At 41.8% G+C, this 22,214-nt stretch overlaps 1 protein-coding gene across 4 annotated transcripts in view; it reads left to right on the top strand.

Moving 5' to 3' along the window:
- Nucleotides 1–22,214, top strand: part of RERE (arginine-glutamic acid dipeptide repeats) — a 397,225-nt gene that overhangs the window by 290,062 nt on the left and 84,949 nt on the right. For all 4 annotated transcript variants that reach the window (XM_063107115.1, XM_063107114.1, XM_063107116.1 and 1 more), the window contains one exon: nucleotides 7,346–7,444. In XM_063107115.1, coding sequence (XP_062963185.1) covers nucleotides 7,346–7,444 — 99 coding nt within the window. The remainder of the gene's footprint in view (nucleotides 1–7,345; nucleotides 7,445–22,214) is intronic.

Raw genomic sequence — 22,214 nt, 5'->3', positions numbered from 1 at the left:
GGACAAATTGCTGGAAAACAGTAAAACAGGGATAGTTCTGTGATGAAATGACTCGAAAGGCTAGTGTATTGGTTAAAAATCACCATTTTGATATCAAATTCCCCTGCGTAAATCCCAGATCTTGACCTGTGGTTTCAGGAAGATAGATTTCACTTGTGTAGAAGTACAGTCATACCGTTTAGTGATGTGGAAAAGAGGCAGACAGATTTACAAGTAAATGTTTCCTTTATCATTGGATTAAAACACATGCACACAAAACACCCAGCACACACCTGTGGTGATGAATTTGAAAGTGGTTTCTGCTAAGTGGCATCCTGCTTTAGTGGTTGGCAGGGTGATGGGGATGGTGTAAGATCTAAGTGCTTCTCCCATCGGTAGCTTTCAGAGATTGGAAGCTGATTGAGTAAAGATGCTGAATCTTGGTCCCTGCTTTTGCAGTGATCTTTTTCCAGTAGCTCCAAAATGTACAATTCTCCACACTCTACATTAAAATTGCATTTAATCCCAGATATTACCAGCCTTGCTTGGCTGCAAAATGGACGGAAAGGTTTAATTATCTCGGTTTAATTGCTTTTCCATGGCTACAAAGTGAAGCTGTAAGACTTTGAGGGCCCCTTCTCTGCCTCCCCCGCCCCTCATGTCTTCACTGCAATTTCTTTGAGCAGCCTTCTGTACGAAAATGGTAGAAAGTCTTATTCATGTTAATGGGCCTTTCACCTTAGCAATATTGGGACACCTGCATTGCATTTCCTGACTTATGTAGATATATCTGTGTGGTCATGACCAGGTGTTTAAAATTTGAAACCCACATAATGTTTTTCACAAAATGCAATTATTTCAGTCCTTCAGAGCTTGATGCTATATTAGAAAAAAATTTTTATGACAACTTTTAGAGCTTTACGGTAGCTAGTATTTTGGTAAACTTATCAACTCTAATTTATGTGAGGAATATCCGTTTAGCTCTTCCTTGAACATTATTTTGTCTCCCATCTAAAGAACGAAAACCCTTATAATCATACAGAAAACAAACGATTACTTGCTTATGATGGATTAAGCAAAGAAGGTAGAACCCAACCTTTTAGGGCCCTAGAGTTAGATGTGACGTTCAGATGGATGTGTCGTACTCGAGTGGTACTTTACACTGATTCTCAGAGTGTACACCATTCTCAGTCATATATTTTAGACATTCATCATCACTGTCGTTCACAGCTTTATCCATCCCAGCACCTAGAAGTGTGCCTGGCATAGTGAGCACTCAATAAATATGTGTTGAAGGAATGAAAGATTTCCTGAACTCTAATAATTTTCCCCAAAGTGCTCTAAAGATAATCCTACCTGCTGTGAAGCTGTCTGTGTAGGCCATAATAACTTCTATTATGTTAAAACTTTTTCTCTAATAAAATATAGTTAAAGCATTTCTTCAAAGATATAATGCTCTCTCTTAGAATTTTCTCAGACAAGATTCCTGGAAAATGGAAGTCAGTGTCTAATATTCAGAACAAGTTTTGCCCCCTTTAGAAAGGGAACTGAGGAGGAGGGCATGCCAGAACAGCCACCTGACCCAACTTTTGTGCTGGCTCCCATGAAGAATGGATGAGAGCACAATAGTATCCTAACTTCATTCATTTAAAAAATATTTTACCACTTTTAATAAATAATCCCACATTTTTTACTTTTTAAATGTGTCTTTGCATAGGGGTGGGTGGGATAGGTACTGTAAATATTTATTGGGTTTATATCATGGAAAGGTCAGAAATAGGAATATTTTAAGTAGGCCAGGCAGACAGTGGATCAAATTTAAGAACGGAATTACTGATTATTTAGAGAACAGAGTAAGGGATAGAAGCCCGGGTTACCACATACATCGCAACAGTTTCTTCAGGGGGAGGTACTACTCTCTGAAATAAAAGTTTTGTAAAGAAAGCATGAATGCTGGGATATGTTTAGAGGAAATGCCTCATTCTCCATTAAGCACCTCACTAGAAACTTAGCTGAGGGGCGTTGTGCAGGCAGTAGCCATCCTCTAATAAACCAAGCAACCACAAGAAGCTCAGCAAGTTATTCAAAACATTTCTTCCAGCTGTAGTTTAAAGCTCTTCTTGGTTCACCAAAAGGCAAGAATGTCATAGGGATGAATGGCATTTGATTTAACTTCATCCACTCAGCAGTTCACTTTTGGAGTGGGCCTTATGTAATTTCCTGGTACCAGGGTCATAAAATTTAAAACCTAAAAAATTTTCCTGCGTACTATATCACAGTTTTAATCAAATTTCATAAGGTATTAACATGGGTAATTATGTGAACCATAAGTGGTTTTTGTTTGGGCTGAGCCCGTGGCGCACTCGGTAGAGTGCAGCACTGGGAGCGCGGCGACGCTCCCGCCGCGGGTTCGGATCCCATATAGGAATGACCGGTGCACTCACTGGCTGAGTGCCGGTCACGAAAAAATGACCAAAAAAAAAAAAAAAAGTGGTTTTTGTTTATAGCTTAGATTCTTTTCTGTCTCTGGAAAGGCTATACTCTAATCTGGAAAATTGATGAAAATTTAGATGAGATTGCTTTTTTTTTTCTTTCCTTTTTAAAAGAAGTAGCAACACATTTTCTGTTTTCCTCACAATAGCTCTAAGAAGTTGTTTACTCATTTTTAAAGATGTCAAAATTGAGGCACAAAGAGGATAAGTAACTTGCTCAAGGTCACATACACCTAGAGTAGTAGAGTTAGAAGTTGAACCCAGGCAAAGGGCTTCCAGTTGGGAGAGTGGAATAGACGGTCCCCAGCGTCACTCTGTCCCACAAATCAACCAATTTACAACTGTTAAAAAGCAACAACAGCCAAGCTAGGGCCGCCAGAGATCAGGGGAAGAGGAGGGAGAGACTTATGGAGTTCATAAAGGCAGGAGAAGCCATGGTGAGAGAAAGAAAGGATCGCTCCCACCATTTCGAATCCCGGCCACTTCAAGTCTGGCCCTGGTGAGCACATGGAGCAAGAGCTGGCAAAAGCTACAGTTGTGCCCTTCAGATGAAGTTGCTTGGAGATGGCAGGGGAGAAGCGGGCCTTGGTGGCCCCCAGGCCAGCAAGACCACTAACAGGGTTCCTGTGGACCCACATAGGAGTGAGGAGCCAGAACAACTGGAAAAAGGAGCCACTCAGAGGCCAGTGAGTCATTGCATGGGACCAGTGCACAGCCTGTCCCATGGAAAGTGTGTGGAGTGCTGGCATTGGGGGAGACGGGCCACTGGGTGAACATTGGGATACAGCATGAACAGCTGATCTGCCTTCCAATCAGCACAGGCCTACTCTGTGTAGACTGATCAGGAGTATAGAACTGCAGGGGTGCAATTTGCTGAAAATACTCAGGCCCAGACCAGAGTTTCCACATAACGCAGGTGTACCAGACCTCACAAGACCCGGAAGTACCTACAGAGTTAACCGTTAACACCTGAGCTGCACAAAAAGCCTTCCCCAGGGAATCAGCAGCTAAGCAATAATTTAGCTCAACCACAGAGCTCAAGTGCTGGTCCCCACAGGAAGTTCCCCCATTTTAGAAGTAAGCAAAGGATGACAAATTAGTTCCAGTGCAGAGTTTAAGTAGTGAAAACAGTGAATAATCCAACACAGAACTGAAAGAAGAAACAAAATACCCACAGACCAGAGACAAAGTTTGATATTAACTAGTAAAGATTCACTTCACCAAAGAATACCTATAAAACCTGGAAGGACCCGAAGTCCCCTGGACCCCCAAGCCAGGGAGCAGGAAGGGCTGGGGCGTCAGTCATGCCCCCCAACACCCACAACCAGCCCAGCGATGACCACTGAGCCACCATAGGAAACACCCCAGGCTCCCAAGTCAGGGCAGTGGAGGGCCGAGGGCTTCAGCCACACACCCCTGACATCTGCATCCAGCCCAGCAACGACCACCAAACCACAGCTGGAAGCCCCCTGGTCTCCCGAGCCAGGGCAGTAGGGGACTGAGGACTTCAGTCACACCTCCCCAACACCAGCATTCAGCCTAGCAACGACCAAGCCACCCCTGGAAACCCCCTGGACTCCCCTGCAGGAATGAGGGGGGTGCCAGGGGCTTCAACTACACTGCCCCTCCTTCCTCCTACTCCCACCCTATTTCCTTCCCCCTCCCACCCAACTGCTCCGCAACAGCATCTCAGAATGTAAAAACAGATGGAGCCAGGGACCAACCCTTCCTCCTTCAACCAGGCAAGGAGCACGCCAGAAATACCACTTCCATGTGGGTGGCCCACCACAGCCACCATGATAGCCACAGCTGCTGCCAAAGTGGCTAGACGCCACAACCACCATGTAGATGACCTGTCAGCCACTCAAGTTCATTGACACAAGGAGAGTCACCAGCAGAGACCAAAGAGAAGAAGAGGATGTCACTCTCCACAAAGCCTCTACTTTGTGGAGAGTGACAGAAGCATCTACTCTGATAATAGTGGGGAGCCTGAATACACCTCTTTCAGCACGGAACAGGTCATCTAGGCAACAAATCAACAGTAACTTACTCTTCCAGAAGGAGGGAAGAAATCTAGGGTTACTGGAAGGGGGAGGGAGGGAAGAGAGATTAGATAAAGGGTGTGAAAAATAAGTACAAGTTGTGATAGCGTATATGCGAGTAATATTGACACTTCAACGTTGAAACCCCAAAATGTGTATAATCAGTCATGATTCAGTAAAAAAAAGTTAATTAAAAAAAAAAGTTGGACCCAGGCAGTCTGGCTCCAAAGTCCATAGTTTTTCACATTTGTTTTACAATTACCTCGTACACTGTAATTACCTCTTACAAGCTGTTAATTTTTCCACGAGCTTTTTATTAGAAATTTATGATTTGATCAACTTGATTTGGTTTTAAATTATCACTAAAATGTGTGCTTTTGAAATTGAGTAGACATGCAGTTTTTCCTTTTATTCAGTTCCCCATGTTAAGTTCTCATTATAAATCTTCATATTATAGAAGTTGGCAAATATCTACTTGTTCTGGATATTAGACAAAGTATGAAACTCTAACCTTATTTTAAATCTTTTTATGCCTTTGAAAGAAGGCTAGATGGACAGTGACCATTTCAAACATTTGCAAATTATAGTAGTATTTTATTTTAGAAATGGCCTAATAATGAATGTCACAAATATAAATAAGCTTATGTTTAGTCACTATTCTACCACTCCAAAGAGGGATCCAGCATTAATCATTCTTGTAGGTGTTTTATATTAAGGTTGTCAGCTTACTGTTATAGTTAACATACAGGCTGGAGTTCTTAGTCTTGATTTAAAATAAATAGGTGTTCTCTAAACTGTGAGAGTGCTCTGGAAATTTAAAATTTTAATACCTTCTGTTTCACCAAGTGAGAAATGAAAATGGCTATTTGTGATATCCTTTCCAATAGCAGTTAGTAAGAAGAAAGACTTGCTTTGTCTGTTTCAAGTATTTATTTATTTCATTCAATAAATATTTATTGCCAGCTTACTGTGTGCTAGCCCTGGGGCTCAAGCATTTGCTAGGAAGGTAGTCTGCATGTCCTTTTCATAATTCTTCCAGTAGAAAGAGGAAACACACAGATCTCTCCTCTTGGGATTCTGTAGCTCTTTGCCTACACCTAGGTGATAGTAATTAACACACCCTTGTTGCTTGGTCTTTTTAAGTTATATGGTTGTATTCCCACTAGTGTGTGAGTTTTCTGGAAATAAGAATTGTGACTTACTAGGATTTGTGCTTTACTTGTCCTGGTGTTCAGCAAATGCTGGTGAATTATTTAAATAAGGGATTGAAGCACAGGTGAAAAGATCAGAATGTCCACTCCATGAGGGCAGGGATTCCTCTGCCTGTGTTGTTCACTTCTGCATCCCAGGGCCTTGTACATTGCCTGAAACAATTGCCTGAGTAATAGGCACTCAGTCAACATATGGCTGATTGAGTTCAGATAAATTAAGATTTAGACTTGGATTGAGTCTATCTAGGGACAATAATTGGAGGCATTTATTTGTTCTTTTATTTATTAATTTAGCAAGTGTTTCTGATGTATCATCTTATGCTACCGACTGTGTTGGGTACTGGAGATACTAGTCTTAGCCAAAACTAATTCTTGTGTCGGGACAAGATGTGTAAAGAAAAGAGCGGTTTCCAGTGAGAATTTTGGAGGCACAGCCATGTCTGGGGAGGTAGATTGAGCAAGAGGATCCCTCTACGTGCTGTTTCTTTCCATCATCTGCAACTTGGGACTCAGGGGGCAGGAGTGGATGGGGTCATAGAGGCCATGGCAGGAGTGTCTTCGCAAGGGAGGAAGGGGTCAGTGGTGCCCAGCAGTACACAGGGTTGAAAAGAAATGGGGTAAGAGAAGTGGATTAGCTTTGACAAAAGAGAAGTGTGGTCCGAAAGGGAATGTGTAGATGAGCCAGCATCTTCATTCATGTGTACTGAAAAATTAGCGGACTGTTACAGAATTATTTTCTTTAAAACGCTTATATTTTAGGCACTTTAATTGTTTTTTAATGAGGTTACTACGGTTGAAATATTTTAATGCTAAAAGGAAAGCACATAGTCTAGCATGTCTTTTGGCTGCTGTGGGGAGTAAGAGTGTGCGTCCTTCTGGGTTTGAGTCTCGGCTCACCACCTACTCGCTCAGTGTGGTGAGCACCTGTGCTTGATCTTTCTGTGCTCAGTTTCCTCATGTGTTAAGTGGGGTGATTATTGTTCCTATCCTGTAAGATGAAATGAAAGAATACTTGCCTCATAGGAGCAGGTAAGAAAAGGAGCACATGGAATGTGCTGAGCACTGTGCCGGGCCACATGTTCACTGCATGTTTGCTTTGTTGTTCTTTTTTTTTTTTTTTGTCCTTTTTTGTGACCGCGCTCAGCCAGTGAGTGAACCGGCCATCCCTATATAGGATCCGAACCGGTGGCGGAAGCGCTGCTGTGCTCCCAGCGCCACACTCTCCTGAGTGAGCCACAGGGTCGGCCCGCTTTGTTGTTCTTAATCCTATTCCTATTATTGCCAAAGAGTTTTCTGCCAGACCTGTCTACCTCTCCCAGAATAACTGGAACTGGGGGGGATGGTTGGATGAGAACAAATTACCGCATTGATTAAAATGATCAAGTCTGTATGTCCCTTTCACGATTCTTCTATTAGAGAGAGTAAATGCAGGGCTTGTTTGTTTTGTTTTGTTTTTGGTGGTTGGCCAGTATGGGGATCCAAACCCTCCACCTTGGTGTTACAACACTACACACTAACAAACTGAGCTACCAGCCAGCCCCTGCAGGGTTTGCATTTTATTGATATGCTTCCAGTTCTGTTATTTGGTGCAGTTAACTAACTAAAATTGTTGTTGTTTTAGCTACATGAAAGTGCTTATGATGCTGGCAAAGCCCTGCAGCGCCTGGTAAAGAAGCCTGTGCCTAAGCTGATCGAGAAGTGTTGGACCGAGGACGAAGTGGTGAGCATGGACAGGCATTTGCCTGGTGTTCTCGGTCTTCGGGGCTTTTGCTTTTCAGTGTGTGACCTTCCTGCTACACAGGGAAAGGGGACTCATTCAGAAGATGCAGTGGTGCAGACTGTCCTTGGCCTCCATCAGTTGAAAGGAAAGAGCCTTTAAGCTTCATAATTGTACAGAAAGACTTGATTTTAGTAAGATTAGTTCATTGATGATGGGAAAGGTTTTCCCAAGTTTCATAGCAAGAGAGGAGACATTGATAGTTACTCCTACCAAAAGTTAATTTAGGTTTGTTTTTGGTGCAAGCTAGTTTATGACACCTTCCTATTTTAAGACATGTGCATATTAAAACCGGTTGATACATAACTGGTAGTGTTGGTGACTTGCTTTCATTTTGAGAGCTTGCAGGGCCCCTAACCTACTGAAGGATCTGAATCAAAAGTGGGAAACATAGACTTGATTAAATACAGACAGTGAATTTTACATATTCATTTTATTGCTGTGGCCCATTGAAGGAAGTAGGGAGAGAGAAATGTGACCACAGATACAGACTTACAAACCTGTAGAATCCTACCCAGCAAACAGAGTTCTCATGAAACTACATCCCCATCTTGTGACTTTTAAAAGGTATTGCTGTAAAAGGCTTACAGATTTCTTGTGCTTTCGCAAATACTGTCAGTCTTCAGTATGAATGCTGCCACCTGACATTTGCTCTTGAGGTTGAATGAAATTTAGATGAAGGCTGGCACTAGTACAGGTAGTGATTGCAAATTCCTCCTCTATATTTTAAAATACGCTAAGAAAGAGTGTTTAAAAATTGCATGTGCTTTCCTGAGCCTGCTCTCTTTCATTTATTCAGCAATATTTATTGAGTGCCTATTATGTGCCAAGTGCTGTGCTAGAAGCTGTATCAAGAAGAACACAAGGCCTCTCCTTAAGAGTCTTGTTTTAAGAGGGGAGACCATCATAAGTCACCATGTGTCAGGTGCTGGTAAAGTGCTGAGGAAAAGTAGAGTAGGGTAATGAAGATGGGAGTCCGCTGGGTGGGTCACTGTCTTAGGTAAAATGGGTCGGGAAAGGCCTGGTAAGTAACATTTAGAGGAGACATTAGTGAAGTGAGGAGAGAAGCCTTCTGGATATCAGGGAAAAGAGAGTTCTAGGCCCTAAGATGAAAACATGCTTGGTATGTTTAAGAAATAGGCAGGAGTGTGTCTGGAGCACAGTGAGGAGGGGAGTGGTAGAATAGGTGGATGGTGGGTTTAGTGGGGGCTGTCCTAGCGGGGGCAGATCAGGTGTGGCTTGCAGATGCATGGTCAGGGCATTGCAGTTTGCTCCACATGAACAGATTCTAAGCAGAGTGACTCGCTGTGACAGTGGGGTTCACTCTGGCCGCTGAGTCCTTTGGGCTCTGGGAGCTACTGTGATGGTCCAGGCTGGAGACAGTGATGGACTAGCATGGCAGCAGTGGTGGTGGTGAGAGCGGTGAGATCTCGGGCGTACATTGAAGGCCGAGCCAGGAGCATTTGTCCATAGAAGGGGCTATGGATGAGGGCAGGTGAGGGTTGAGAGGAATGAGGAAGAAACTAGAAGGAGCAGAGATTGACTGAAATGGCCCTCAAGGGTTTGGTAATAGAGGATCTGTTGAACAGTCCTCCAAGGCTTTAATTTCATCAGACTTACAATGAAGTTGGTGTAGCTGTTTTAAAATAAAAATTAAAGATCTTAAATGATTAATAAGGACATGGAAATATCTTCAATATTTTTTAATGTTCAGACAATGACCAAAGTAAAAATGTTAAATTTAGTTGTTTTGAAAAGTGATATTGCTACTGTTTTTCACCGTAAACTTATTTATGTGAGGATGTAAGAGATTTGGCTGGTAAGATTAAAAACTTCTACAAACACCCTTGTGGAAGAAAGACCGAAGCCAACAAAAAGGACAGTACAGCTGTGTGAGGTGTGACTGTTCACCACACGTTGAAGGTTGCTTTCAGTCTTCTCAGCCTGGCGTAGGACGGTCTACGGGTCCCTGTCGGTATGTGTGTGTGGCAGCTGCTTCTAATTCTTACTCTCCTTCACTTCTTGAACATCTCTTCTCTCCCTTCTGCCTCCCTGTCCTTTTGGCGTCCCCTCTCTTTCTCCCCCATCTCCATCCCTCCCTTCCTATTCATGCCTCCCAGCTCCTCACTAGCCATGATTCTGTCCTCTCTCCCTTCCTTCATTTCTCCTGTGACCTTTCATTCCCTCTGGAATTTTTAAAATACACAGCACACATTCCTCTCTTCCCACTTAAAAGAAAGCTGATTTCCTTTTCCTGCAGCACTTGATTATATTAGGCAAGATGTTGACTGTGTCCCATTGCTGCTGCTTGGAGGTTTTTAGCAGTGAGATGGCAAGGGGAGCCTTACACATCAGAAAGAGTCCTGCTGTGTTTTGAAAAACAAAACACGACTCCAACATGGTGAACATTCCAAGTATAGGATAATGATCTTTAACTGCATAAATCCATATCAGCTTGGGCTCATTTTTATTATGTTTGCTTCTTGTTTTGAGAAATGTTTTGGCGGTCATCCAGCCCTTACAGGGCCCAGGGAGCAAATGGTTCTCTTAATTTGTAGGAAGTTAAGTTTCACTTTCTAAAAACTCAGCAGTGAATGAGAGGGAGTGATTGAATAATTGATAGGTTGAAGGAAGCTTTTGATGAATGTATCCAAATCTTTGAATAAATTTATGTGCCCCCCCCCCCCCCCCCCAGCAGTTACCTCTTCACCTTCACCTTAGCCTGGCTTTGGCTGTGTTCATGTGGCCTCCTTTTGTTGAATGTACCACATTCTCTCACCCCGGGAATCATAGAAATAAGCAAAAGAAATGTGTCCCAGCTAAAATAAGTATGTGGGCCTCCCTCCTTTATCTTTTCCCTCTCAGTTTTCTGTATAGTTGGAATAATCTAGTTATTTTTAAACTTCATTGCCTCCAGCATATTAATTTGGTCTAACTACCCAGTGTCTGATCTAGCTACAGCAATCTCAATAAAGTTGTCTCCCTTTGCGTTAATGTGAATACTCTGAAGCAGCCTCCCTCTGAGGGGGTGAGTAGAATAAACACCTAATGGTGTGAATCCCCAGCTGGGCTCTGGATGGGTGGGGCCCATGTACCCCCTGACCCTGGCAGGCCCACAGCTCTGCCAGGAAACTAGCCTCCCTCCCTCCAGTGCAGACCCTAACCGTTCTTCAAGGCTTAGCTCAGTTGCTCTGCCCGTCCCACAGCCGTTGCTCCCTCTTCTGAACTGCATCTCCTGTTGGCGTCATTTACCGACAGTTAATCCTCTGCCTCCCCGTGACTTTTGTGCTGTGACCACTGGCTGTTTGTTCCTTACAGTCTTTATTTCTGAGTTGATTCCCCTCCTAGTTTGTAAACTTATTAAGGTTGAGGACTTATTAATGGTGAGGGTAATGTCTCTCCCTTTGAGGGGCTTGAAGAATGTTCAAGGTTATTGTTTTTAGAAATTCTCCAGTATAATTAAGATTGTCCTCTATCTAGCATTTTAAAACTTGTAATACTTAATTATAAATCAGTATCAAAGGGAAAAACTTTTACGTGCATCTGAAGCTGACTTTAAAAGCTTTACTTTTAGAAACAGCTCCCAAATTAATCGTTATTGCCATCATCATTATTCTATCACCCAAACTCTTCTTCCTAGGTTCTTTCAGATAATCACTAATTTTGGAGATCTTAGACCTCAGAATTACACAATAGGAGGCCTTTCATCTCACACTTTCAGTAATTCTTCTGATAGTTTGTGTACAGACATGGTGTTCCTAATTGAAGTTGCTTTGGGGCTGAGATACTGTAAATTGTGTTGAACTGAAGCCAAATTTGTGCCAATTTCTGTCAAATTCTATACCAGATACTGCAAAGGAGTTCTGCTTTCTTGCAGTGACTGTGAGAAACACCTAGGTAGCTAGCCCATGGCATATCTTTCAGGCTGTATAAACTGGGTCAGATCAGAGAAGCATTTTGGAAGAAATACTAGGTCAGCTTATTAAATACCACAATACAGGCAATGATAGGGCCAAAGTAAATGGCTGGCTGCCGCCTATGGGAGTTATGTATTGAAAGTTAACCAATTTCACTTACATTATGCTGAAGGTATTGTTCCTTTGCAGGAAGTGATCCAAATCGGTAAAATTTACGAAGAGAAAGAGGAGGAAATACAGATCAAAACTTTTTTAAAAAAACCCAAAAAAAACCCTAGATTATTGGATTTTTAATTAAACATGATGAACACATTTCAATATAAAACAAAGGCCCCAGGCTGAACTGCACCTAATCAAAACAGATTAAGTCACCCTTCCATGCATGGGTAGTTATTAATTCTGTTTGTTTATGCATGCAGGCTGAAGGTAGCATTTGCTGCTGTTGTGCTTTTGCTTATTGCACTGGGATTCCGTTGCTGCTTGATGCTGTGCTCTTAATTAGCATTCAGCTGTTGATTATGGAAATACTGTCGATGCTAATTGAATTCTTTTTAAAATTCAGAGCCTGCATTTTCCTTGTGGAGTTTGGCCTGACTCACAAGGTTGTAAGATTGGGTGCTCCAGTGAGCTGTGCATTTCATCCTTTGCTTCCTATTCAGTTGGCTGTGTTTGGTTTTTGAAATTATTTTCATGTTGGATTAGTTTTTTGCAAAAATCCAGGTGTTTCACAAGGTGAAGGTTTTGTTGCTTACGATATTACTGCAGGGTGTTTCCATTTTATCTTGGGTAACTGTAGCTTTTGTCTTGAAGTATGCCACCCATTAAATATTTTATACTGATTTTGATGTAATATATTAAGGTGAGGTGAACAACCTAGATACAAATAAGCTCTGAAATTTTTTCCCAAAGATAGTTAATCCATGGTAGCAATAAATCTTTATTGGTCATGTACGTAGATTTAGTTACAAGTTCATAAATTTGAAAACATGTAAACCTTTAATTTAAAACTGAGTTTATCATAAATATAAATGGAAATTCTTTTTTCAAAATTGACATGATACAGCAAACTAATTTCCAAATATTTGTAATCCGATGAACCCCTGCAGCTGGTCAAGAATTACTTCTACAAAATACACAGAGCTATTTGCATGGTGTCTTTCCCTGGCAGCATCTTCAGGTGCCTTTGTTATGCCCCTTTGGAGTGTCTGCTTGAGAGAACATTGTTTTCATTGTTCACTCTTTTCAAGCCAGGCATCTGGATGTGCCGGAAGACAGAGCTGCTTAGTGGGGCAAAAATACAGTGAATTTTATTTACTGTTTGTGTGGCAGCTAAAGAAAATGGAATTCACGGAAAAATCAAAGTTAAGGTCCTGTAGCAGCAGGAGGTTGTGGAGGTGAAAGCAGAGTGAGGGGGATAATAAGCAGAAAGGGGAAGAGAAGCTGTCATAGCCCACAGCTACTATCACATGGGTTTAAGATGTCTGTGATCCTGGGTTTTGTTTTAAAATTTTACATCTGCAACATAGGGCAAAGCTTAATTGTGTGGTACTTACTTTAGGAATGATAAGATTTCCAGAGTTTGATGACCATTTTATATAGTCATTCAGAAAATGTTGATGACAGAAATATTCTGTAGGTCATCTAGTATGAATCCATTCACTTTCTTAAAATTTTATGCAAATTTTCACTATTGTTAGAACATCATTATAAAAACATTAAAGGGAATTTTAAACTTTACCACTAACACACCGTCTCACAGTTTACTTATTGCTTTCTTGCTTTGCGTCTTTGTTTATGTGCATACATGGTTTTATGTCATCATAAACTATGTGTAAAGATTTGCATACGTGTAAATTGAGTCATAATATTGAAATTCTCACTTTCAAAAGAAATTTGAACCTGAAAAATCTTACAGTTCACTTGGAAACTTTCCTATTAACCCAGAACATAGACATGATGTATTTAATGCATCACATAATAGGTATGTAGAAAATTTTAAATTGAATCAAAGTAGGTTTTTCTCTCCACTAACCACCCTTCCTCCAATTTTAAACTGTTTGTATTGTTTCTTAGGAACAACTAAATTCTTAGATATGAGAGTAGGAAAAATAAGAGAAATATAAAGGTTGACATATTACTTACACATATGTAATACGCATATTACTCCATGTTAGGTATTCTTATTATGACCCATGGTAAAAACCAGTCCTTAATATTAAAAAACAAAAGTGTAGATTAGGTGAGATTTGTCTAATGTTTTAACTATTAATAAAATTGGACTGTTTTTCCTATGATTAATTCCCATCAGTCTTTGAGCTGAACCCTTGTTTAAAGAAGTTGGTAGTGTGGATACAGTGGAGTTTATTGTCAAGTCCTTTTAGAAATGAGTCAGTGGTGGGACTGCAAAATGGTGCAGCCTCTATGGAAAATGGTATGGAGGTTCCTCAAACAATTGCAGATAGATCTACCATACGACCCAGCTATCCCACTGCTGGGAATATACCCAGAGGAATGGAAATCATCAAGTCAAAGGTATACCTGTTCCCCAGTGTTCATCGCAGCACTCTTTACAATAGCCAAGAGTTGGAACCAGCCCAAATGTCCATCATCAGATGAGTGGATACGGAAAATGTGGTACATCTACACAATGGAATACTACTCAGCTATAAAAACGAATGAAATACTGCCATTTGCAACAACATGGATGGACCTTGAGAGAATTATATTAAGTGAAACAAGTCAGGCACAGAAAGAGAAATACCACCTGTTCTCACTTATTGGTGGGAGCTAAAAATTAATATATAAATTCACACACACACACACACACAAAACCGGGGTGGGGGGAGAAGATATAACAACCACAATTACTTGAAGTTGATACGACAAGCAAACAGAAAGGACATTGTTGGGGGGGAGGGGGGAGGGAGGAGGGAGGGAGGTTTTGGTGATGGGAAGCAATAATCAGCCACAATGTATATCGACAAAATAAAATTAAAAAAAAAAAAAAGAAAGAAATGAGTCAGTGAATTAAAGATCAATTATATGTGCAGAAAAGTTGGTATAAGACAATCAGTTCTGTCAATTAGTTTGCAGAAAGATTCTGCTGTTTAACAAGCTGTAAAGAGAAATGTGTTTTAAAAATCCTTTAGTAAATGAGATAGGACAAGCATTAGAAGGGAAGAAATATTTCAAAAATTTATTTCATTTTTTCATGTCAGTTGAAGTTGCCCTTGGGTTAAATCTAAAAATTCAGTTGTGACCTTGCCTTTCACATACATGGCTTTATTACTCTCTAGGCTTCCTTTTATATTGTGGTCAAAGAAGTTAGTGTACCCTTTTTTGTCTTTATTTTTAAACAAAGTCATTTTTTTTTCTCATTTTCTTTAACCAGTACATTTTTTAAGTTTATTATCCTCAAGCCCTATTTCCAGCTAATTTTTTTTAAAAAGCTAATAATTCATTGTGCATTCTTCGGGGCTCCATGTGTGCATGTATGTGCATGCATGTCTGTGCATGTATACGTGTTCAGGCCTTAGGGCCATGAAGAACAGAACAGAGACCTGGGAAGTAACCCCACAAGCATACCCTAAATTATTCCTTGCTGCTTGGGATAATCTTTTTAAATCAAAGAGTACTTTTTATGGGACATTTTTCATTTTTTGCTTGAGGCGGGGAGCATGTTGGAAGAATCTACAGTTTGAAAGATTAATAAATGCTAGAGCAGTGGGTTATAGAAACCATGTTTTCCATCTCATTTTCAAGGGCATGTAAAAAAATGGAGATAGCATACACTTTCATCCACTCTCGATCATCTTCTCTGTTTATTTAAAAAATGGGAACAAGACACAAGGGGACTTGAGAAATTGCATTCGTTCTCCCATAGACGAAATGGTTATTTTATAAATGAAGAGGATGGAAAACCCTTTTCTTCTGCAGTTTCTTAGCAACAGAACTGGAGTCAATTTTAACGTGTATGCTTGCAGCATTCCATGTATAATGATATTGGAGCTCCACATTCTCACAGGTGAGACATCAGTCTGGTAACTGAGTTCAGGGTTGGGGAAAGGAAACAGGAGGTAGTAAAATGAGAACCCTACCATGAGATGAAGTAACTCATTTAAAGCCATCTCCTCTCTCCTGGCATACTTCTATCTTAAGTCCAAAGTCTCTCTTAGGTAGAAGTAGTGATGGCCTTGGTAGCCCTGCAGTTGCTAGCTTCACTGGAATGCCAGCCTATTTTTTTATTTTCCCTAGTAGTGTTTTGTTATCCTTCTTCCCCTGATACCCTGCAAGGCTTTGTGACACTTAGACCTGATGTTTCAACAACTTGCTTTAAAACATTTTTCTAAAAGTATCTTTATATGGGTGAATTCTAGTGTGTTTTCCACATTTATAAAAGCAAAATACTGGCGTATGAGGAAGCAGAATATGTTTGGTGGTCATAAAGAGAGAAAGACAGTCCCTGAAATTGGCCTCACCAACTTAGTGTGGAGACCCAGGGTCTGTCTCTCTGGCTCTGTGTTCCTTGCGTTTCGTGTCTATTTTTCAGGTGGCAAGGCTGCCAGCTCTCAATGATTGTTGGTCCCATGTGAACGTGAAGCTAGGATGACCTCTTCATGTTTACTAGGTTATTCATTCAGTTGTGATTTTAGACTATTAATTGAAATTCATTCGTTTATTCCTCAAATATTCACAGAGCACACACACAGTGTCAGATACTATTTTATGTGCTGGTGATACCGCAGTGCACAAGACAAACACAAATCCTTGCTGTCATGGGGCTGACATTGTAGGGGCGGAAGATAGATTAAAACGAGGTCACTCAGTGACAAATCCAGTGTATTATTTAAGTGCTAAAAAGAAAATAACATAGGAAAGCGATACGAAATATGGGGTAGCGGGGTCAAACCTTCATTTAAGGTAGCCATGGAAAGTCACTTTTGAGGAAAGACCTAAAAAACAGTGAGAGAGCTAGCCTTGCAGACACATAGGGGAAGAGCATTCCAAGCCAAGGAAATGGGGAATGCAAAGGCTTTGAGGTGGAAGCGTGCCTGGTAGTGTGTTCAAGGAATAGCAAGGATGCCCTGGTGCAATGTGGACTGGAGGAGGAGGAGGAGATGGAGATAAGATCAGAAGGCCACAGGGATCTTAGACCAGTGTTGTTCACACCTAATTTGTACCTCAGAATCACATTATTGTTATTGAATTAATGAGGAAGTCTTGAGGGCTGTTCTGCCTTCTGCTTCCAGAATATCTTCCCTAAGAGTGTTTTTATGGCTTCAGTTAGGAAGGATTCTAAGTCAAGCATTCCTCTGATTCCTGCAGTAGCTCATTGTGTCAAGATAGAAGCATTTTGGTTTTGTAACCAGATTAGATAGTGTTTACTACATGTATTTACTATGAATTCAGCATTTGTGGGAGGAGCTGTTTTTCCTTAGTGGGCAGCAAGAAAAATACTTAGAAAGAAAAGGGTACCTACTATATCTGTGTTTTGGAGTAGTAGTTACTCATGTCATTAGACATTTCCTAACAAATTTTAATTCAGGAAGTAAAGATGTTGAACAATTTTTAGGACCATAGATATCATACCACCTAGTGGAAAGAGAAAACGTTTTCTAAAGTCTTTCTCCCATGGGCCAAATACCCTGGCTTTGGGACTCAGCTCAGGGAAGAGGCCCTCTGATATTGCTGTTTGGCAGAGTAGGCCAACTTTCCTTGTCGACTGGCATTTGCTTGGTCTGGGTCTGTGGTGGTTATTCTTAACATCTAGAGGATTATTGCTACATGGGTAATCAGAGTGCTAGGCCGGGCTTCATGTTCCCTGGTAATGTTTTGTTATTCATTGCCCGACACCCTCATTCTTGTGACAAGTTAGGACATTCACAGGGTGCTTTAGAATGAAGAGTGACTCCACTGACAAAGGCCTGGAAGTTGTTTGCTCCTCAGGGTTTTCCCGAGGGTTGAGTACACGCACGTGTGTTGTGTGGGCATTTGACCCACTGGATTCTGTTGGCGTATTCATTTGGGTGCCTCCATCCTCAGGAAGTCTTGAGGGAAGGGACGATAGTTTAAGTCTTATTTCCCCAGAACCTAGCCCAGCACCTAGAGCAGGGCTGCTAGTCAGAAAATACCATCTGACTGTTGAATAGAAAAGAACCACTGGAGGCTCTTCTCCAGATCCTCAGTCACTGCCACAGCGTGACCCATTTGCCTGAGCTCCTCAGCTGCCACCGTCTTTAAGGCTTCTCCTTCAGCCAGTGTAGGGCCGGTACACGCAGCAAGCATGAGCAGAATGAACTGGACGTTTCCCTTTTCTTTTCTTCTCAGGAGCTTCCTCCAGAAGGAGCAGCAAACCCTTTCCAGTTGTCTGTGGTTTTATTTTGTAGCCAATAAAAAAGCTTGTTCTTTGCAAATATCACCTAACACTTATTGATGGTGTGTGTGGTTGAGATGTTCTGCTGTGAGGGAATGAGCGATGGGGAGAGAGAGAAGGGGCTCAGTGGATAGCCCGGGTCCATCTGACTGCTCTCACACACCTTCCCCTCTAACCCACAATGCTTTCCAAAGCAGGATGACTTGTTGCTAACCTGTTTCTTAAGACTGCCTGTTGTGTTGGACGTCCTTTTGTGACTGTGATATGTGGGTGATACACCTCTCCTCTCATGTTTCCTCAAAATCTGTAGTGCGCTCCCTCTATTTTATCATTTTTGGAATGTTCTCTTCCCTTACACAGGGCTGATTCCATGTACCTAATCTCAGCAATAGGAAATAGAGGACTATCACATTAATATATCAAAGAACTAATAAGGAGGGGCCAGCGAAAGTTGCAATTAAAAAAAAAAAAAACCACAAAGTAGGAGAATGGAGCAGAATCACTGGAATTACACCATTCTGCTTGAGGCTAAAAAGTCTCCTAACACCATGTTCAATATTTAAAGCACATGTCTTGAGCCTATTTTTTAAGGGTATACCCTGATACTCTGGATCATTTTATTAAATGTTCAGATATCCTGCTCCCATGAAGACTAGGAAGATTGCTATTCGGAAAATAGAAGAATGCCCAGGGACACCCTGAACTACAGCTTTGCCACCATTGCCCAGTGTCCCACCTGGCTCTGCTACCTGAGGGTATGGGTTACACTGCTTCTGTCCGAAGCCCTTGAGCTCTGTGGGGAAAGCAAGAAGATAAATCAAGCTGTTCTCCCTCCTGTCTGGAAGACTCATTGTTGGGGTGCAGTGGGGGGCACAAGCAAGAAGAGCCCTGATGGTTTGCAGAGAGAACACTGGCCTGAGAGTCAGCAGACCTGGATGTCAGTCCTCAGACTCGCAGCCACTTTCGTGACCTCAAGGAAGTGGTGATCCCCCCCACCCCTACCACAGCTTGGGTCTTAGTTTTTGTTGTTGCTGTTGTTGTTGTTTTTGTTTTATCTAAGAAATAATAAGAAAAGGACAAGGAAGAAGAGGGAGGGGGAAAACTTTGCGATTCCTGGCAGGTGTGTTTGACAGGAAATCTGGATTTGATGCCAGTCTTGGTCTGCTGCCCACTCGCATCCTTTTACTTCCCAGGTAAAAAAAAGTTGACCAGATGTTTTATGTAAAGCTAATGGAGCCATTCCCATTTGAGAAATCTGAAAGCATGCACACACACATACACACAGTGTACTTCTTATTACCAACAGTTCTTGGTATCCCCTGGCATCTGATTTGTAAGTTTCGATTATAAATTTATTTTTCTGATCTTTCCCATCGGCAGTAATAAAACTAGATCTGCTAGGTGCATGTTGACGAGTATTGCTGGCTGTAACAGAGTAGGAGGGGAGGGTGATCCATCACCAATGGCCATGCTCTCTATGTCACTTCAGTCACTTGTCCTCCTCTTAGCTCTGAGTCTTCTCTGGCAGCCACTGTTTAATATTAAAATCTTTGGAGGTGTCACACATTTGCTAATAAGCTGCTTTCCAAACAGGCACATTCAGCATAAATGTTAGTCATTTTCTTTTTTCATCTAGGGCCTCTAATTAATTAGGGTAACAGAGCTAAGCAAGCTTGGTTACACCTTTTTTCTTTAATGAGGTCTTGTTAAGCATAGGTTTGGGGAACCAGTTGACCTGGACCCAAAACCCATTTAACATTAAACAACAAAATAATCAAAATAAAATAAAATACTTGTAGAAGGCACTGGGCTCCTGGTGTGTGGTGACCATTCCTGTGTCCCCAGTGGAATACTTGGGATTCGATTTCATCAGGCAAAGCTGTTCCAAATTCCCAGAGCAGCTTAAAGAGTTGGATAGACTGAATTTTGGGGACCCTCCCACTCAGTTCAGTCCATGGAAATGAAATTCTCCAATCCTTTAGCAGTAATAAAACTTAGAAAATTATTTTCAGATCATCCTTTGAGACAGCCCAAGCCCTTGCTAGCTTGTCTTTCTCTTAGAACTCTCTTACTTCATAACTAACTCATATCTTCTTACTGTCTCTCTCTCCCTCTCTTTCTAAAATCCCTGTCAAACATTCCAAGGATATGCTTAGCTTTATCTTGCTTTTAGGCCATACAAGATGCATAATCTGTTGCTCACATGTGTAGAGCAGTCAGCAAACATCATGCCAAATTACTCTTCGCGCTGGTTTGAATCCTTTCAGGCACTCAGGCATTCCATTGTTATGAGGATATGCATGTGTCCCCCTACACTCTTGTGCACCTGCATATCTTTACTACAAAAGGGATGATGGGTTCTTGAAGTTAAAAACCAAGCATTTTTTACTGTTTCTGGATAACCAATTTTAGATTCGCCTTTGAAAAATTATACATGGAGAAAGAGAAGAAGGGCTTTATTTTTCACTCTGCATTGAATTTAATTAGACCGCATTTCCATACCTACTGTGTGCAAGGCTCTGCTGGATACTTGTGAGACCCTTTTATCCCCTGTTCACTATTGTAATTCTTTCTCTAGTTGAATCTTCTGTTCACATCATTTTTAGTTTGTTCTATTATTTTTTTCCCTATGGCTTAGTTTTTTTTAGAAACAAGATTTAAAAAAACAGTATTGATTCCCCTATATGAAAGGAAGAGAACACATCACTGACTTTAAACAAATAAACTGCATTTGTTGTTTCACTGCTAAGATCTCTGTAGGAGTCACCACTAACCTTGATAATTGCTTGGCAGTGTGGCAGGTGACTCGCCATCCCACTGTGGTATCCTTGACTGATTTTGGCGGTGGGTGTAAATGAACACTTGAGTTGAATGTTGTCACCACAGACAACCTAGAGAGGAATTGGCAGCCACACAATTGAAAACTTGTTTTAAGAGTGCCTCTTCTGCTTCTGACCATGTGCCAGCACCCACAGGGTGGCAGAGGGGGACAGCTGCTGGGACGGGGCTGTGGAAGAGGCATTATCTGAGAGGACCTAGAAGGACAGAGAGGATTTCACCAGGTGGAGTGGATGGAGGTTAATGGAAGAACAAAGGCATAAAAGAATATGGGTGGGTAGTTAGAAGCCAGTGGTCCAATGAATGAAGTTTGTGGGGGGAGGAGGTGTATAAGATTGCTGATTCATAGCCTCCCTCTTTTGTCTGAGATGTATATGTTTAATTCAGTAGGAAATGAAGAATACATATTTTTGAGTGTGGGGAATGATAGGACTGGGGCTGTCCTTGAAGATCAGTCCATCAGTAGCACAGGATGAGTTGAAGTGGGTAGAGTTGGGAATCAATGGTTCTCAAACTTGGCTGTACATTAGAATCACCAGGGGTACATCAGAATGTCCCAGTGCCCAGACCACACTCCAGACCAGTAAGATCAGAATCTCTGGGGTGGGGCATCCGTGTTCCAGGCCCTGAGAACCCTGGACTGGGTAAGGACTGTGGCCCTAGTGAGAGATGTTGTCAGCTGTGAGTTTACAGAAGTGGTTTGCAACCTTAGTCTCACACTGGAATCACACGAGGAACTTTAGACACACGCATGCATGGCGGAGACTTGGGTCTTACCCGGAGATTCTGATTTAATTCCTCTGGGTGTAGCCAGAACATTGGGGCACTAATGTGCAGCCCAGGTGGAGAAGAACTGAGGTAGAGGAAGCAGGAGGAGGGACGAAAATTGAGAGGCCTTATGGAGTAATAATAAGGCCATGTGCCAGGTGCCATTCTGAGTACTTGACGTGAACCAGTCCGTGACTCGCCATTTTACAGATGGGCAAGCTGTATTACAGACAGGAGAGAGAACCTTCCCAAGGCCACAGAGCAAGTGATTTCAACCCCAGCCTCCTGGCCCCAGGGCCCAAGCCCTTGCTCCATGACTGTATGGCCTCCCCAGAGAAGCTGGGGGAGGTGGGGAGCAAGGAAACGGAGAGAGATGACTCAGGTTTTGTGCTTTAGTACAAGGAAGAAGGCTGGTGGTACTATCAATAAAAAATATGAAATCAAGAGAAGAACTTGCTTTAGGGGAGAATAGGAGAGTTTGTGTTGAATTTGAAGTGACTGTAGAAGATGCAAGTAGATGTAGCAGTCGGGACTGAAGATCTGAAGATAGGTGGCTTACAGAGAAAGTTCACAGTTGAGGAAACCAGACTTGAGGAGTTTAATTACCTTGCCCAGGGTCTCAGAGCTACTAAGTGTCAGAGCCAGGATCTGATGAGGTTGCCAGGGATAACAGTGCAGAGGTCATCTGAGAAGAGACTTCTCATGAATGCTTATATTGAGGGCAGAAGGACGGTCATTAGCTAGTGACAAAGACAAAGAGGGATAGATAAGTCAAAAGGCAGAGTAAAGGTTTGGATTCCACACTGTTTAATTTATT

This window comes from Cynocephalus volans, chromosome 8, assembly GCF_027409185.1.
Source record: "Cynocephalus volans isolate mCynVol1 chromosome 8, mCynVol1.pri, whole genome shotgun sequence".
Classification (NCBI taxonomy): domain Eukaryota; kingdom Metazoa; phylum Chordata; class Mammalia; order Dermoptera; family Cynocephalidae; genus Cynocephalus; species Cynocephalus volans.
This window is presented reverse-complemented; position numbering and strand designations above follow the sequence as displayed.